We start from the raw sequence: 19,552 nt of genomic DNA, 5'->3' as shown, positions 1-19,552 counted from the left end.
TAGGCCACATCCCTTTCTGCTCCTATCCATAACATAGGGAGGAGGCATACTGTAGTTCACTGGGCAGGGCTGATAAAATGACTTGAGATAACACTGCAGAGTGCACAGGACATTGGACAGCACTTGGCTTCTAGAAGGATCAACAGGTATTTTTTCACACTTAAACAAATATAGCAAAACACGTTCAGTTGTATATTCAACAGATCAAAAGGAATCAAAAATGTTCGGGTTTACATACTCTTCAAGGTGCTCATTATTGCCTTCTAGGGCTCCAGAAATGGAGAAATGTTTACAAGACATGCCTGTGAGTATCACTAGCTTTTAGGGGCAGCCTGACTTTCCATCTATCACAGGTCCAGATATCAGTAACATTGTCAGTTTCCATTAGTCCCTCTTCATCTCTCGACTGCGCAGACTGGGGTGCCGATAAGATAAAATGAGAGGTTCTAATTAGCGCAACACTCACCTCCGTGTGACTGCGATGTGATCAGACGGAACGTGTAACATTTCCTTGTACAGTCTGCCTTTTTGTTCAGTACCTGATTCTGCTAATATTCCCTTTTTATTCGGGAAGCTCTCTAAACTACAAAGCCACACAAACACCTGCAGAAGATCATTTTCGTTATACAGAAGAAAAACAAAGTTCTTGCAAAGTTTACAGTTTTGCACCAATAATTTTTCACAGATTTGAATCACGCTGTCATTTTTTATAACTGGATGTTTGTCAAAGGATAGCTTATCTATAGAGCTCTAGTTTATGAATTGTAGAAGCGTCTTGCTCTATCTTTCAGTATTGCTGAGTTACTGAGGTTTTTTTATCATTTTTTTTTTTCTTTTTCTGTAATATGTTTTCTTTTTTATTTAACCACTTCCAGCAGGTTCACATAATTGTACGTCATCCGCTGGAAGTGGTTACACCAAGAACACACTCGTTTGAGCCCAGGACCGGCACGGCAGGTCTCCCCTGATAGATTGGAGGATAGATCAGCGGCGTTCAGCAGCGTTAATGAACGTGTATTCCCTAACACCTTTAGAGGAGCTGATAGATCAGCGGCTTCCTCTGATCTCTCCTCCAATCACTGGACCCAGAAGTCATGTGCATTACATCACGTCCAGTGTCACTGGGCACATTCTCTGGCTCCTAGAGCCAGAAGATGAAGCAGATCTCTACTTCATCAGTTTCTTTGGGGTCCCTGGGTGACATTAGGGGTCTAAAAGACCCCTGATGTCTCCATAAAGAGGACCTGTCACATTTTATTTGTTATTGCAGAAGGGGCTTGTTAAGCCCCTATGCAATAGCAATAAAACTGAGTGTAGAATAAAACATTAAAAAATGTAAAAATGAAAGTAACATACAAGAAAATAAAAAATGCAAAAAAACATTTTTGAAAGTCCCCCGCTCCCACGTGCAAGCACATACAATGCAAACACGTGTTGATGCGCCTATGTGCAAAAACAAAAATTGCACCACACATGTTATAAATCGTCGCGAGTGTCGGAGTGAGAGCAATAATTCTAGGCCCATCAATCACTGTTAGCACTAACCTGATGAGCCGTAAAAGTGTTTAAAGCGTCTTCTATGGGAAATTTTGTTTATTTGTAGTTTTTTGCGGTTTCACGGACGCACAATCCAGAAGATGAAGCAGATCTCTACTTCATCAGTTTCTTTGGGGTCCCTGGGTGACATTAGGGGTCTAAAAGACCCCTGATGTCTCCATAAAGAGGACCTGTCACATTTTATTTGTTATTGCAGAAGGGGCTTGTTAAGCCCCTATGCAATAGCAATAAAACTGAGTGTAGAATAAAACATTAAAAAATGTAAAAATGAAAGTAACATACAAGAAAATAAAAAATGCAAAAAAACATTTTTGAAAGTCCCCCGCTCCCACGTGCAAGCACATACAATGCAAACACGTGTTGATGCGCCTATGTGCAAAAACAAAAATTGCACCACACATGTTATAAATCGTCGCGAGTGTCGGAGTGAGAGCAATAATTCTAGGCCCATCAATCACTGTTAGCACTAACCTGATGAGCCGTAAAAGTGTTTAAAGCGTCTTCTATGGGAAATTTTGTTTATTTGTAGTTTTTTGCGGTTTCACGGACGCACAAAATTTTAAGGCTTGACATGTTTGGTATCTATTTAGCCGGCGTGACCCCATCTTTTATATTTTACCACAAAATTGCCCATTATATTCTGTTTCTGTGCACTAAATTTTATTTTAGTGTATTTATTGAAAAACAAGTATTTCTGATTCTGATTTTATTATGTGTGTGCAAATGTAAGAAATTGCTCTGGGCAGCAAGTGGTTAAAAAAATTGAAAACCTTTGGCCACCGTTAGAGGAAACATTTACTGAGAATAATATATTGGCTGCCATTGCTGACTTCTGTTGGAAAATGTAGAACATCGTTATAAATTGTTCTTTCTAATCCATCTTCAGTGCTGAACCAAGCTGTCAGCTGAGGGCTAATGGAACATTAAGGATGGACATGGAGGCAGAGATCTCCCTCCTGTTTTCTCCAGCTTGCTTAAAGTAATAGTCAAAAGTTTTTAAACTAATCGCTTACAATGGATGCTGCTTCTTGATGGTTAAATCCTACATAAACAGCTGGTCCCCTGAGCACTGGCCCTGATATCCTGTTTTAGGATGGCTTCTTTCCTATGGATACACTCTTGTGTGTGTGTTAGTAAGCTGCATGTGTCACCACAAACACCCAGGCACAGCAAGACAAAGCAAGCCACCCCCCTTGCTCCTCCCTACTCCAAGCTAGTAGATGGACAGCTGCTGCAGACTGCTCTTTCCCTTGTGATCTTGCACTGGACAGGAAGTTCAGGGAAACAGAGCTGAGAGATTTGGAGCTGTTTGTAAGCATGATGACTGTAAGTGTTTGGGCAAAAATAAAAATACTTTTCTGGGCAATGTATATTTGTTTGATCGGGATTCAGCATTGAAAATGTCTCTATGTTTGAGATAAAAGGCTTCATGAGAGCCCACGTGAAAGAGAAGTGCAGAGTTGTAGCTGCTAAGTAGATGTAAGTTGGCAGTATTACTGGCAACTATGGATTGGTACCATAATGTGATTGCTGTAAGCGTGTGTGCAAGTTTTAGAGTTCCCTCAGGAAGTAGAAAGGAAAGGGCTAGGTTGATAGCCCTGAAGCATGCTCTGTCAAGGAAACCTGCAGTTAGATAATTTTCTGGCTCTCATTACCGACCTCTCCTTTTGAAACTGCTGTCTTGCTAACTTCAGGACATTCTGAGTCCCTGATCTGTTTTTAATCTAACTGCTGGAAACAGTTCACAGTTAGGTTTTGTTTGTGCTGGCTAGTTGTATCAAGTGCTGTAATGTATCACAAACTGCCCTAACCATCTGCACATTCCCCCCTCCCCGCGCACCCTCAGACAGCTGCTTCAAAAATAAATTTGAAAAAGGTTAGAAAAAAAACTTTCGGTTTCGGCCTGACATTTTATTTTTTGTTTAGGTTTAGAAATTTTCATTTTGGTGCACCTCTAATTTTTTTCAAAACTTTTTTATCACTTGATTTTAGTTTTTTTACTTTTTTTTATTATTTATCTGATTATCTTTTACATTTTAATTTTTTTATCTTTTTTTTATTTGTTATAATTTTTTTCTTATTATTTGTTACTTTTTTTATTTTTTAATCTTACTATCTGTTACTTTTTATAATTTTAACTATAATTTCTTACTTATTTTTTCATAATTTGTATTTATTATATAATGTTTTATCAATTTTTTAATTTTTTTAAATACATTTTTTACTTTTTTTTCACTTAATTTCTTCTGCTCCCTGGGGGCAAATTCGCCTTTTCATATCGGCACTGATCACACCTGTCAGCGCTCCCTCTCTCTCCTCGTGGCCACTCTGAAGCTGCAGCGGCCAGGAGGAGAGAGAGGGAGCGCAGAGAGGTGTGATCGCTGCGGCCGTCTTAAAGGGGCCCCCTCCCAGTACGCATCTTTCCGCCCCCCACGGACGCCCTCAGGCAGTTGCTTGACCTGCCTGTAGGGTAGAGCTGGCTCTGCTGGCAAGGTGTTTAACCTTTCCCTATTTTATCCAAGACTAAAAAAAGTTTTAGCTATAGGTACACTCTAAGCCTTTAGTAAATCAATCACCTTGTTCCTTTTTAATCTTTTTAGTATGATTGTACTGTAGTTGAAAGACCCTTCCAGTCAGCAATGATTTTCACAAAGTGGACTTAAAGATTCAGTACCTACAAAACATGTCCAATAGACCTGATGAGGACTTTTTTCACAACAAAACTAGTTTTAAGTTTTAAGCGTACTAACCATAATCCTGGAAATCACAAGTTTACTCAGGCAGTCTGATGTGTACAATTATAGATAGTCTTGATAAAGTAAAAGGCAGTAAATCTCTTCTGTAAATGTGGTAAAAAAATCACTTTGCAAAGAATACCCAATCGCATGCAAAAAAACACCCCAAAACAGTATTTATGCTTGCACATGACTGGGTGAAGGAAGTCAGCAGAGTTTGACCTCATTCACTAAGCTAAGGGAAAGCTCCCTAGCAAAGTGAACAGTCCATTTTCCTTTAGTAATTCAACTCCATAAAGTACAGGATGTCCAGGAATCTGGCTGCGCCAGTTGTTTTGTTTTATGTGCATGCTTTGATTCTATGATATATTTCCCAGACTCTTTATTATGCCCAGTGCTGCTCTGTTTTTCATATCAGGACGCAGATTAACGTACCATAATTGTCTAAGAAATAGAAATTGCGGCAATGCGAATTCTGTTTGGAGCCGTGACAAAACTAATTACTTGTGTTGTCTGCTTCATTAGGTAGCTCGGCTTTTTTGCATCTGCGCAGACACCCGACCGTCACACAATAGGCTGACGTGTGTTATTGAAGCACAGTCAAGGAATGCAGAGCAGCTGAGCCTGATTAGTATTGATTTGAATTTTTCCTTCTTAATTATTTTTATTACGGTTCTAGAAGCTCCTGCAAGCATTTTGATAGGATTATCCTTTTTACATCACAGTGAGCGCAGAGAGGATTTCCATACTAGAAAAACCGCAGGGGATTCAAAAACAAATAAATGCTAATTTGTTAGTTTTAACTGGAATACCAGTATTGTTGCAGGCTTTGATTCGTAACTGTGTATCGCTTCTATATAGTTCCCTGGGGACATGTGTGAAAGTGCACATCACAAGCCACAGTTTAGAGCCAGCCCGTTGTTGCAGAATTATACCACTGAGCTATTGCAAGACAATGTTCTTAAAGCTGAACTCAAGGCAGATATAAAAGTCTAAAAATAATACAGTTCTGTACTCATTAAATGTATTTTCTTGATCGTACACTCACAGGGCACAGGATGAGAGTCTTAAATCATGGATTATATGCAGCTGCCTTCAGGTGATTGGATACTGACAAACAAAGCTGTAATATAACCCCTAGTGTCCTTAGGAGAATGGACATCTTCTTTCTGCTCTGAGGGTAGCAAACCACTTGATTTTTATTCTACCTGCTACATAGCCACTGCAGCTCCTTTTTCTACAGCTTTCCGGATTGATGGATTCTTCGGCTAAGCCTCGGGGGACAGTACCCAGACCCTCCCAAGAAGAAGATGCAGGACCCACATGTAATGTTGCTTCCTGTGCAGGCACTAGGCACTTACCTGGTCACATAGTGCAATGCGCTGTTAGCCCCAGGGTGCTATACAGGTCCAGGGTCACGGTCCATGAGCCAGTGGAACCCTGTCCCTGAAGGCCCCGTATTGGGAGAGCCCGCTGGAAATTCACCCTCGGCTGCTGGGAGGACCACAAGCTTCTGCCTGGGATCTGGGAATCCACTACCTAGTGGGTTAACTATGCAGCACAGGCTGCAAATCTTTCAGACGCAGCCAGCAGCAAGAGCAGCTTGTATTGATGTAAGCCGTTTTGCCTGTTTACGTCATTCTCCAGACCATGGATTGGGACTGCCATTTCACCTGGTATCCTCATTTTTATTCAATGTGAGCTCCATTTTGCCTACATGCATGCATGTCAGCTAGTTTCCTTTGCACTCTTACTCACTGTTGCTACACATCATAGCAATCCTTTGATAATATGGACTCCCACTGCTTACAGTGACCGGACCCTTTCTGCTCTGCAGTACTTGATGTGATTTACCCTTTTGGAATATGCCTCCCCTACACATGGTAGATCATAGGCACAAGGGGAATGGGTCTGGGGAAGTCTGTAACATCTCCTTACTAATTCTATTAGCCCTGACCGCTGTCCTCAATCTGAGTCAATGTTCTCTTCAGAGGCCTCCTTAGCACCTTCTGAAACACCCCCATCTTCCAGTTTATCTAGAGAGGAGTTCTCTAGTCCCAGGAAATCTCAGACACTTTGTTCCAAACTATTGTGTCCTGAAGCTACAAAGTAGAGTTTCAGTCTCTGCCTCCACCCCACTTCATGCTGCTAAATTTGCCACCCACTCCGCAAAGGAGGTGGATCTCCATTCTGCACACCAGAACCTACTCTCTCAGGAAATCATTGTCCCTCTCCTAAGGAAGGAAAGGTTCCAGGGTTTCTACTCAAACCTATTCAGTGTCACCAAGGCAAATGGAAGCATTATGTATATTGAAATTCTCAACAGATTTTTTTCACATTCAAAAATTCCACATGGAATCTGCCTAGTCAGTCATTGCTTCCCTTGAAACAGGGTATCTTCTGACCTCATCATAAAGAATGCCCACTTGCCCATCCCTATTTTCCCACCATATCAGTGCTATCTGCATTTGCCGTGGGCACACAACAATTTGTTGCTCTTCACTTTGGTCTGTCTATGATATCCTATGTCTTCATTAAGGTGTATCCCCATCATTGGATACCTGGATGATCTCTTGCTGAAGGAACAATACATCTAGTCAATGTCCAACGGACAGTGCAGACCATGCAGAGATTCAGATGGATCTTTTATCTCCACAGATCATCACTGGATCCAACTCATCTATTAGAGTCTCTGGGCCTCATTTGGATACAGCCTATTCTGGGTCTTCCATCCACAGAGAAGCTCCTATCTCTCCACTCCCATGTTTGGGTCCTACGGTCCCAGAGCCACCCTACTATTTGCCTTTGTATAAAAGTTCTGCGAGGCACTACTGTATGCCCAGTTTCACTTTAGACCGTTGCAGCTCAACATTCTGGCAACGTGGAACAAGCAGACAGGGTTTCAGGATTGCCATATACGTATGTCCAGCAAAACCAGGCTTACACTGGCATGGTGTATTTCCAATCCAGTACTGGAATTGGGGATCTTTTTATCTGGACACCCTCTTAGAGCAGAGGGCTCAATCATTGAGGAAGCTTGAGTTCCAATCAATATCCTGGAACTCAAGGCAATCTTGTTCTCCTTTCTATGCTGGACCTCTCGACTGCAGTGTCACCCCAACCCAGATTCAGTCAGACAATGTCATGGAAATTGCCTACATCAACCGTCCGGGAGGCTCCAGTAGGTGCACATAGCTCAAAAGAAAAAAGGTTCTGGCTTGGGCAGAATTCTGCATTTTGGCCTCAACCACCATGCATATGTCTAACATGCAAAATTGTCAGGGGGACTTCTCAGTCATCAATATCTGGATTCTGGAGAACTGTCTCTCCACCCACAGGTGTTTCAAGCTCTCTTTTGAAGGTGGAAACTCTGAATGTGGACCTCCTGTGTCCATGTTCAGCAACATTCTGGGCAGGTACATTGCCAGGGTCAGGGATCCCTGGGCCTTCACAGTGGATGCTCTGGTAATTCAGCCTGATTTACAGCGTTCCCCCTCTGAAGCTCTGTCCTTGTCCAGGTGGATGAAGGGTACTGGTCCAGGAGGACATTGTATTCGAGCATTCAGAGACTCCTAGCAGACTTTCAGTGAGCCCTCCTGGATTAACCAGATCTTCTGACCCAGGGGCCATTCTGCTTTCTGGTCACTGGCTTTAACAGCTTTGCTGTTGAAGCCCAGGTCCTGAGCGACAGGGGCCTAGCTAAGGTAAACAGTGGAATATCCCTGATGGGTTGCATGGCTTGCCCGGGGGAAGGGAGACCCTGGAATAGGCTAGATTTGGTCATATCTACACCTTTGAAGGCTAGGATTTTCGTGAAGTCTACCATTTCACCTAGAAGGCCTACTTTGCTTTGAGTAGGCTTGGAAGTTCCAGCCAAGCAAGTGCTCCATAGGGTGAATCTTTTTTTTTTTCTCAATCTGGTCTGCATCAGCATTTGGCCTTCAGTACTATCAAGGGTGAAATCTCTGCTCTAGCAATTTTTTGCTCACATTGCTCTACCTGTACACTTCCAACTGACACCATGGGATCTCAACTGGGTTCTGTCGGCCCTTCAGAAGCTACCCTTTGAACCTATCAGGGATATTCCCGTCAATCCTGACTGACAAGCTTGCCTTCCTCATTGTTATCACCTCTGCAAGCTGAGTCTGAGTTTGCAGCCTTATCTTCTAAAGAGCCCTTCCTTATGTTACAAAGGCATAAAGTTGTCTTGAAGCCTAAGGCCTTCTTTCTTCCCAAAGTGGTTTCCTCCTTCCACCTTAGTCAGGGCATTGTTCTTTCCTCTCTCTGTCCTGCTTCAAAACATTATATGGACATTTCTTTACACTGTTTGGATGTGGTATGCACTGTGAAAGTCTATCTCTCAGCTACAGATTCTTTTAAATAGTTGGATTTATTCGTTGTCACTCCTGAAGGTCCCCGTAGGGTCCATCCTGATTTGTGTAATCCACCTGGCAATAGTGGAACAATAGTTCCACTATTGCCAGGTGGATTACACAAATCATCATTCAAGTCTATAGTCTAAAGAATAAGGTTATAACCTTCTCTATAAAGGCACACTCACCCTGATTGGTTAGTGCTTCATGGGCTTTTCAGTACCAGACATCTGTTTCCCACATTTGCAAAGCTGCCACCTAAGTTTTGCCAGGTTGAGGCCTCATCTTCGGGTGTAAGGTGCTGCAAGCTGCTCTATGAGCTTATCAAGCCCTCTTTTAACCTGTTGTTATGTGGGCCTGTTAGTGTTTTTTTTTTTTTTTTGCAGTGTTGCCCACCCCTCAGTTGTATTGCTTTGGGAGATTTTATGCTCTAACACTATGATCTTGTGTCTGGGACTGAATGATTAGGAAAATAGGATTTTTTCAAATTTAGTTGTAAAATCTTTTTTTTGGAGTACCCTTACAGGACACAGGTCCCTCCCCTCTGTTCTTATGATTTACGCCAGCTTTAGCTTTCAGAATGGCCAAGTAATCTATTAAGTTGCCTAATATTGTATAGACGTGGCTGCCCAGTGTATTAATAACACAGTCTTGCTTAAAAAAATACAGTTTTTTTCTGAAATCAAGAAATGCTTCAAAAATTCACATTATAATTCACATTCACAGAGAAATATCAAGAAAGGTGTGTTTTTTAATTAGACCATAGCTGATACTCGGAGGATTCTATTCTTTATCCGTTTGTTTCTTTATGCAAAGAAGCTTCACTGACTGAAGAATGTCAACAGCAGGCAGAGAACAACTATTAATGAACAATTGTTGAATACTTAATTTCCCCAAACATTTAATTCTGTACTTTTTGGTAGTATAATGTGTTATTACATCTAATCACACTAATCTGCTTTGATGCTCATTACCAGAAAAGTTTCATTGGAAGCTTAATCAAGCAATTTTGCAAACAGGTGCTCGTTTATTCATACAGTTCTGTTTCCCTGTTTTATTTTAGGGAATTGGGGAATGTTTGTGGAAAAAAATTTAAATTGCCCATTATACCATGCCCAGCAGCTTTCGGCCCGAAAATCAATATCTCTACAGTCTGCGACTTCCCCAGGGACAGCAGTGGGAGGGCATGAAACTTACTTGGGGGGGGAGACAGGTTGCTTACATTTCTGATACATATGAAAAAAAGCATCTACAACATCCATTTACTGTAGATGTACCTAATCCTTGTTCATCCCAGAAGGCCAAGAGGTAATCCCTTCCAAGGGTACATAGTCTTTAACGGAAATTCCTGCCTTTGGAGGCTCATCACTTGAAGCATCCCTGTTTTGATATTCTTGATCATAAATATGCTGTTTATGATGAATGAATAAAACCCACGCCAAGTCATTTTTTACATCTTCTTTCCGTTCGGAAATTTTACTTCTTGCCCCAGAGATGCAACAGGAAATGAGAGGAAATCTACCAAAGTGAAGAGATTACCTCTCTTAGACAGTTGTTCCCAGAACAAAAGCTCTTATTGGATGATTTCCCTTTACCTTTTGTTCTGGGTCCAACTTTTTTGATTTTCCCTTTTCACTGATAGTGGTCACCAGTACAGAGGTGTGATTCTCCCCAATGGTACACAGACAGCATTAAAACTTGATAAATGGTCTAACCCTTCCCCACTCTATCCACAAAAAAAGTTTGCCTACAGATACACTTTTGGATGTTACTATTTAGTCATGTTATCTGAGCATTTTAGGTTTCAAAGAACTTATATACAAAAACATTGTAACATTTTATATGGACACATTAATATAGTATGATATAGGCAGAAGCATTTGTATCTTAAAAGATGTTAGGAGTGAATATGCCTTTATCAACCATTACTGAAAAAATCTGAACTGGTGCATACATTGAGGATTCCAGGACAGCTCACATGGACCGACCGCAGGAACCTAGGAAAAAATTGCAACAAAAGATTACAAGCAATTCAAGCAAACTTGCTTGAATTAGGTAGCTGTTCTAAAGAAGCTATAGTTTGCTAAAAAAAAAATCTATTTAACTTCATTTGTAAACTTGGCATCCCTTTCTCGAAAAATGGACAGCGGAAAAAATTAATTCATTCATTTTGTCTTTTATTTCCTGCAGATACATTTACATTCCGATGGGCGGGTCACAAAGTGGGACAGAAAGAATGCTGCTCTCTACCGCCTTGACTTTTATATTTGTGTGCTATTGGCATGGAAACCATGAATACCTCTGGTATTGGGCAGCACTCAACTGGATTGGAATTATCACAGAACATGGAGTGAAGAAGCTCCTGTCTATTCCTTTCATTCAAGAAAGAATTGTAAGTATTGAAATATATTAAAATTACTAACATATTAAAAAGACTGTTAAAATGGCCAGAAAGTAATATTTGTAATTATGTCTGTATGAATCTTTTTCTGTCAATATTACAGCCAATATTACATTAAATCCTCAGCAACCCAATCTTTAATCATAACTATTCATTAGAGAATGTGTTTTCTTTTTATTAAAACACATGTTTAGAAAATGCATATAACTGAACACTGCTTATCCTAAGTTGGAATTCAAATCATTTTGCAAAGAATGGATAAGGGTTAAAACCAGTGTTAGGTTTTGTATTGCCTGTCCCAGTTTTGACAGTTTCCCCTCATTTCCTGTCCTGGTGAAACCATCCTTCTAAAACAAATATTATTTGTATTGCTTTGTGAGTCCCCTGTGAGAAATGCCCCCATCTTGTATTGGTAACACCTGTTCTAGGAGCAGGAAGTGAGTGAAAATCTCACCAGAAGGGAAAAGCCAGCATGTAACAACTAGCACAAGTTCAGTGAAGCGCGCGTCTCACTGGCGGTATGATTTGTTTTTTTTTCTCTTATTTTCTCTATGTTTAAAAAAAAAAAATTTAACTTTAAAACTTTTTGCTGGTTCCGCCCCTCCGCCCTCCGCTCGCAAGGGACAGAACCCGGAAGTCGGCAGCCGCCGGAGGACACAGCGGGAATCGCGGACAAAGTAAGTCATACGCTGTATTCCCGAGTGTGGCTCGGGGTTAGCGCTTTGTTAACTCCGAACCACACTCGGGAATACCAATGGAAACGTGCGGAAAGAAGCTCCTGTACTTGTTTGGGCATAGGGTGTTTTTCAGCGCGTTTCTACGGGCTGAAATACGCCCAGGTGTGAACCATGCCCATAGGGAAGTATGGGATTTCACTGTTTGAGCTTTTTTCAGCGCTTCGATCAGAGCTGAAAAAGGCCCAGGTGTGAACCCAGCCTTAATCCTAACTCATTCTGACCAAAACCAAGAAAAAAAGTTCCACTGTAATTTCATTGCTGTTGTCTTGCCTAGGGGGTAAGAGCCAGGTTGTTAGACACAACATCCAGCCACTCTTCAATGTGAAATGCAAATAATGTATGCAAAAATCATTAGTCAGTCTCAACTTGCGCTTCATTTCCATGCAACAAATATAATCATTTAGTGAATTCTGGCAAAACTGAGGAAACATTACAGCTGTGATATTAGAAAAAAACACTCAATTTAACTCTAAAGGTGTCCTTTCAGATGGCAGCAAGCAGGTTATTGATGAAGCTGGGGTGCTAAATGGTACAGGAGAAGAGGGAGGTAACCAACCTGGCTAATGTTGTCTGGCAGGGGTGGCGGGATCACCAGACTGGCAGAATTATATATTCTTTGGCAGGAAAATCAGTTTACAGAAATTTGTATTAGCTATGTAGTTCCTGGAAGATGAGAATGCTGGAAGCCAGGTACAGAAATTAAATATTCAGGAGCAATGTTAAAGCCGCATAGCAGATAGCAAAAAGTTTTAGTTGAATGACATTGGTTTTTTCAATGGCTATAGTTTTCATGCCATGGCACAAGCAGTGAATCAGTGTAACATTACAATTCAGAATAACAGAGTTACTGGTTACAAGTAAAACATCTGTAATCTTTTTGTGTAACAATATCAGATGAATGTAATCATACTTGAGTGTCATATGTGAATATTTTTCTTTTTTTTTTTGGGGGGGGTGAGTGCTGCAGAAATAGGCATATAGGAAGTAGTTGGTGGTTAAGTTGGGGTAAGGGGTGGTTAGCAGTCCTGGGGTGGGTAAAAAGAGGGTGCCAGTTCCCCACACTGGCAGGGCAGGGGGTCAATAAACTAAGAACTGGGATTTTGTGGGAGGCAGATTTAGGTTTCTTGTGGACGGTGGAGTTAATGGGTCAGCCAGGAGAGTTGAGGTAAAGCCATTGGAGTGCTTTTATTGGACCCAGTAGAACCATGTTTTCCTATTGTTTGCAGCTTTGTCTATGTGAGATTTTCCATAAGCATGATAACTTTCACTCTGGAGAACCAATGGCTTAGGCTGTGGGGTATTTTGTGACCACTCACACGGGATGCAAATATGACTGCACTGTGTATATGGTCCAGTATTGATTTTCAGTATCTGGACTTAAGAATGAGGTACAGGATATATGAAGGATTGTTGTAGAGGGAAGTATCAGAGGATTGGATATGATCTGGGTGACTTGTGAACATAAATGGGTGCGTTTGTGGCAATCCCAGAAATTATGTAGCACTCAAGCCATTTTAAAAATGCATTTATTTTTTCTATTTAGTTTTATAACTTAGCTGTCTTTAGGACTTTTAATACCACAAGAAAGTGGAACAGAAACATTTAGTCTTCATTGTTATTATTCATGCTTCAAAGAATGTAAAACGTGAGTAAAATATGTGTTACTTGCAAAAGTATTAATGTGCTATAAAATATGCTGGTGTAATGAAATGAAGTAAATGCTCTGTACAAAATGCCCACAGCTAGTATGCTGTATTAGGAAAACATAAGTGGTGACCCCAGTGAAACACTTTAAGTTAATACTGTAGATAAAATATTTTTAAAGGAACATTTACTTTTAAAGATTCACTTCAGCCAAAATTGAGTCTTAAGGGCAAACCCCAGCTTCATCAAAAATTAAACTGCTTACGTTTTGTTATAATAAAAAAAAAAGCAACTTTAGCTCCAATACTCTCCTCTAGCGTTGTCCCCCTCGGACTGATCACACTGTCCTGCAGCTGACTCTTTCTTTAGGTGGAATGATGCCCAGCGTCATTCAACTCGGTACCTGTGAGCTTACGGCTTTACGGACCTACTTTGGAGAGATGTGTCGTCGGACCATGTCAAATTACAGGGGAAGGCCATCGCTGGAGGGGACCATAAGATGAAGAGAACCCCACATGTCACATTATGGGTGTGCATACAGGTATTTAAAATAAAAATCAGCACCGGGAGCTCTAAGGGGTGGGGCATTAAAGCGCCCAACCTGGAGGTCAGCTTTAATATCCATACATGGAGCACAGCCTCTCTGCTAAAATCTGTAGTTTTTCATGCAGGCATAGCTCTAGTCCACCAGTCCCCCCTACATTGTTGGTAATCTTAATTCCAATTATTATTTGTAAATTGTTTTGCTCTACTCTTTAATAAATAGCGTTCTGGTGTTTCAGGGCCTCCCAAGATACACAATTGAGTCAGAACAAAAAAAGGTTTGGCTTTAGTTCTCTTTTAAGGTCTTAAAAGTGTAATTAATAAAAAGCCTATTTTGAGTTTAAAGGAGAACTATGGGGTCAGTGTTTTTCCCCGTAGTTCTCCTTAGGGTAACGGGAGGACACAAACTAGTGTCCTCCCTTTACCCTAAGCTCAGTATACCGCGAGCTAGAGCTCGCGGTATACTGAGACGCCGCAGCCGGAGCGGATCCCGACTTAGACGTCGGGATCCGCCCAGCTGCGTGAGTGACAGCTGGCTCTGCCTATCTAGACGCAGAGCTAGCTGTACCGCCCCCTCCCCCGTCCGTTCCGCCAGTTCCCGGTATGTGTTCGCTCACCTCCCGATCTACTGAGCCGACCTGTGACAGTCTCATTGTCACAGGTCGGCTAGAACTATGAGGTGGTGAGCTCCACAAAGACATGGTTTGATGAGCTGGTGAGAAGGAACTCAAGTGGACTACACAAAGCCCTGGCCTCGACCCTACTGAACACCTTTGGAATGGATTTGGATTTGGATGGACTGCAAGTATTTTCAACCAACATCAGTACCTGACTTTGGTTTAATGGGCACAAACTCCCACAGACAAACTCTAGAGCCTTTCTAGAAGAGAAGAGACTGTGATATCCGCAAAGGGGATGCAGCTCTACTTTACTGCCATTGGTTCTGTAATTACATGTACAACAAGATAAGGTGTGATGGTCAGGTGTCTAAGTGTATAACCTAATAAGATGTGTTTTATTGCATGAAGAAATTACTTTCTCTAATGATCACTGAGGCTATTATAAATGTACATGCATCAGTGGGCATGCATGTGACCTCTGGAAAGGTTTCCCGAGATCTGAGTTTCTAGCTGGTGACGACAGCCTTATTACTCTGATCACATGACTGAATAGTAGGGATGCACCAATACTGATACTATTATCAGTATCTGTGCCGCTACCGAGTATTTGGGCGAGGACTCGTACTCGCCCAAATGCTCCGATACCTTCCCAGATACCGGAACTTCCAGTCAGAGAAGGATTTCCTCTGACCTGCAGTGCCGTAGGGGAACATGGAGCCAGCATCCCAGGCAATCAGGAAGCTAGGTGGCGAGTAATGACCTGCCTCCCGGCTTCCTGATTGGCTGGAAAGTTGGCTCCATGTTGATTGACTAGGAATTCGGCTTCCATGCCAATCAGCATGTAGCCGGCTTCACGTGCGATCAGGAAGCCGGCTCCGTGCTGGCGGATGCACTGGTATTCGTACTCGGTATCGGCGAGTACCAAAAGCAAAATATCGGTACTCGTAAAAAACGGTATTGGTGCATCCCTACTAAATAGTGTTGCCTAAATATGTCTTTGTATTTGAAATGCCCCTTAATGTAGAGAGATGGACTGCAAAAACAGTGCATTGGGCCAAATATTAAAAAAAGAAAATCAGAAAAAAAATAGTTAAGCCTCATATCCAGAATGATCCTAGTCACTCGGATGCAAACATTCCCCAGTGATTATGGTTAATCTGATATCAATTTTCATGCAGGTGTCTGTCCCATGTCAATGTCTCCCTAGGACTGAATTGTAATTAAAAGGATAAAGATGAATTGATCATCCTTCCCTATGTGCGCACACAGGATCACTGTTTGTCACCAAGGACATTTCGCCTGCTTCACGCTGCTCTGGCATCTGTTTCCATGGCTCTGCTTATCCTCACCAACCTGGTTTTCCTGGGTGGCGAACACGTTGGAAAGATCTACTGGGACAGACTGTTTGTACACAGTGAGTACCTTGTAAATTATATATTTTCAACGAAGCGGCAGACTGTTTAATGTTTTCACGCTCACCTTCCTGCTACCCACCTGCCTTCAGGAAATTAAAATATAATTTAAAACAAAGAATAAAGGGGATTATCACTTTTTTACTGGTGGCTAAGCACACTTTATTTTTTTCCGTAACCCATTAAATGTTCAGATACTTTGCTTGTATAGTGATATTAAAATGCCAAGGTTGACATACATCAACGCTGTAGCGCTTTTTATGTGCCTGTACCTTTCCGAGTGCTTGTAAATGTTTCTTTTTTAATACAGGTCAGTAAAAAAAAAAAAAAAGGATTTTTTTTTTAATGGTAACTGAATTCAAAGTACTCAGGTTGATGGAGATTAAAGTCTAATAAAAGGAATACTGGGCAAATTGGTGAATAGATTAAAACATAACGTTTTTTTCTATATAGTCGTATACCTCGGCTAATTATAATTTGTGATCTTTGCTACATACTGCTTTAAAATGTAACTCTCATTGAAAAAGCTGCTTCCTGGCCAGCAGTGCTTGGAGCTGGCAGTGCTGAGTAACAACCACACCACTCAGTGCAAGTATCCTCATCAGACTTGTATTACAGCAAATAAGAGTGGGTGCCTGACCATATATGTCAAATTACAGAATGAACCAGGTCTTACTCTGGTGCCTATTGAACTGCACAGTCCTATTATGACTCCCTGCCCAGCTGCCATAACAGAAGATTAGAGGTAAGACTAAGAAAATGGAGGTTGTTAGCACAAGGTATCTGACTGCATATTTATTTCTGTGACTTCGGTTAGGCTGTTAGGCAGAAATAAGTTTACAAATTAGGAAATTGGGAAGACATTTTTTTGCTCTGTTGGAGCAAATTGGACCATGCATTATTACGTTTTTTTTGCCTTCCTTTGGATCAACTGTGGGTGAAGGGCTCTTTCTGAAGATTGTCAATTTATTTACAGGGTTATTCACCAAATAGTGAAGAGTTTGGAGAAGGCAGGAGAAGTGAACAATCTAGGACAACATAGCTGATTTGGAAAAATTCTCCAATTCAGCTCACTTTCCAGTTCAGCTGTCCAAGATTGTCCTAGATTGTTCACTTCTCCTGCCTTCTCCATACCCTTCAACCCCTTTATGACTAACCCTGTTAATGTGTTTCCTGTTGCTTGAACTCGATGGACTTTTTAGACAGCACAGCCAGCCTTGGGAACTGACTTTTCTCAGCTTTAGTTCAGGAACACGATTAGGTCACCTCCCGCCCCCAGCCTGTGACTGGACAGCGAAAGAGCAGCAACAGACTCATAAGGTCCTCTCTCTGCTCTCTCCTCCTGTTCCCCATGGTCCTTGTGTGTGTTGTAAAGTAGTCACTGCTCCAAGCTAGCTCCGGTGATGGAGCACAATCTCAGTACAAATTAGAAAACTAAATGTGAGATTGTAGTCCATCGCAGGAGGGAGGTTGGAGCAGTGGCTACTTTACAACATACACAGGGACTATGGGGAACAAAAGTAGCCCCCCTCCAGAAGGAAGGACAGTGTCAGCACCAATTCAGAGATGATTTGAGGATCTGCAACTGAGTGATACACAAATAACATACATTTTTGTTATTAGTTAAGATACTTGAATACACTTTTAAGGTTTAACTCCTGAGTTTAGTGTCATTTTAACTGTGTTAAAGCTCCACCTTTTATGCTGGTCAATAAGAGTGATTTATGCTCACACTATTGGATGTAGCGTGTCAGCCAATTAAGCAAACAGACTCAACATGTGGTTAGTGAACCAAATCCTAATAACTGTGTGTTGTAGGTGAGTAATTTTAACCCCAGAGACCCGAAGTGATGCCATCTCTTTCCTGCGGTGTTTTACTACTGTCGTTGATAACATTTTCTATACTTTTCTTGCCACTTTCAATGCATAAAATCAGCTTCAATTGTGTAGTTAAGCAGGACTTAATTACATAGGCTTTGTAAAAAAAGCCATTTTAAAGTTACAGAGTGACGCACTTTGCGCCAATTAAAATTATAATGCATCTAAAATCTTTCAGCTACTTATCTGCTCTTTTTGTGTTTATAGAATAGTCTAAAAGATGTTGTAGATTTAGATATTATTATTAGTTTGTTTTTTTATCTGCTTAGGAGATCCAAGCAAACAAAATTCAGTGGCATGAATATGAATTATTCATTGGCTGTTGCTTCTCAAATGGTGAAGTCTTAAAGAGAATTTATAATTGTTTTATTTATTTCAAGACATATGTGAAAATGTAAATAATATTTCCAGCATTAATTTTGTTAAAAGTATTGCGTTTCATTTTAAGAAACGATAGAACTCTTTTTGTTGCCTGTCCTCTTTTATGTCACTCGTAGAATTTAGCATAATAAAAGGCAAAGGGTAACTGACTGAGGGAGTTATTGGTAATAAGGGTCAGTGTTCCCTGTTATAGTTTCTTGATTATGTATATACATGGGGCCTGTCATATTGACTCATTATAAGATTGCTGGATTTCCTGTTCAGCAGAAGAACAGAATTGTAACACCTGAGAAACCTATTTTAATAAAACACAAGGAAAAGATTAGAATGTAGAAATCCAGTGAAAACCGTGGGAGTGCATGTCAGCAAAACTGCCCAACCAAGCTTACTCGCAACCTGAAATACAATATACTTTTAGTAATTGGGCAAGAATGCTGATTTCAATAATATAGACAGGTTGACCCTTTGATAGCTACAGATTACATGACGATCATGTTAAAAATTAGAAAGAATGCTATAATGACAAAACAAAATATATATAAAGAAGTTACATATTACACATATGATGATTTATGAGAATTCTTGTTAAGAGATGCCTTACATATCTGATTCATTTTGGTGCTCTCATTTGTCATCTCACAAATGGATGCCAGATACATCAACTATATCTTTATTTCCAAATGAACAATGATGGGAACATCTACCAATGTGTCATATAGTCCCCCAAGCCAAGAACACTATTATTTTCCTCCATATACTGACACCATATGCCCCGCCTCCAGGATGGCAGTGCACATGTGGAGAACAGGCCAGTGGCAAAACCCGAAATAGCATAAAAATGTGTTTCGTTTAAAGGAGAACTATGGGGTTAGGGCTTTTCCCCATAGTTCTCCTTAGGGTAACGGGAGGACACAAACTAGCGTCCTCCCGTCACCCTAGGATCAGTACTAAGACGCTGCAGCTGAAGCGGATCCCGACAATTATGTCTGGATCCGCCCAGCTGCGTGACTGACAGCTGTCTCTGCCTATCTAGATGCAGAGCCAGCTGTAGCCGCCCCCTCCCCCGTTCGTTCCCGCCAGTCAGCGCTGGCGGAGCGGGGAGGGGGGAATCCAGCCCCTCCCGTGTCACGGCAGAGAGCCGTGACAGGATCGAGAGGTGAGCGAACGCCGGTATGTGTTTGCTCACCTCCCGATCTACTGAGCCGACCTGTGACAGTCTCATTGTCACAGGTCGGCTAGAACTATGAGGTGAGTGAAAAGCACTCACCTCA

General features: G+C 41.3%; 1 protein-coding gene across 1 annotated transcript in view; it reads left to right on the top strand.

Annotated features, from left to right (window-relative positions):
- The window catches only part of HHAT (hedgehog acyltransferase), a 203,754-nt gene that overhangs the window by 126,728 nt on the left and 57,474 nt on the right, over positions 1-19,552 (top strand). The window contains exons 10-11 of the mRNA XM_018553055.1: positions 10,856-11,057; positions 15,880-16,024. Coding sequence (XP_018408557.1) covers positions 10,856-11,057; positions 15,880-16,024 — 347 coding nt within the window. The remainder of the gene's footprint in view (positions 1-10,855; positions 11,058-15,879; positions 16,025-19,552) is intronic.

The sequence above is a fragment of the Nanorana parkeri genome, unplaced genomic scaffold, assembly GCF_000935625.1.
Source record: "Nanorana parkeri isolate BGI_ZX_2015 unplaced genomic scaffold, ASM93562v1 scaffold1, whole genome shotgun sequence".
Taxonomy (NCBI): Eukaryota; Metazoa; Chordata; class Amphibia; order Anura; family Dicroglossidae; genus Nanorana; species Nanorana parkeri.
Note: the sequence above shows the minus strand (reverse complement) of the source record. Positions and strands in the feature narration are given on the sequence as shown.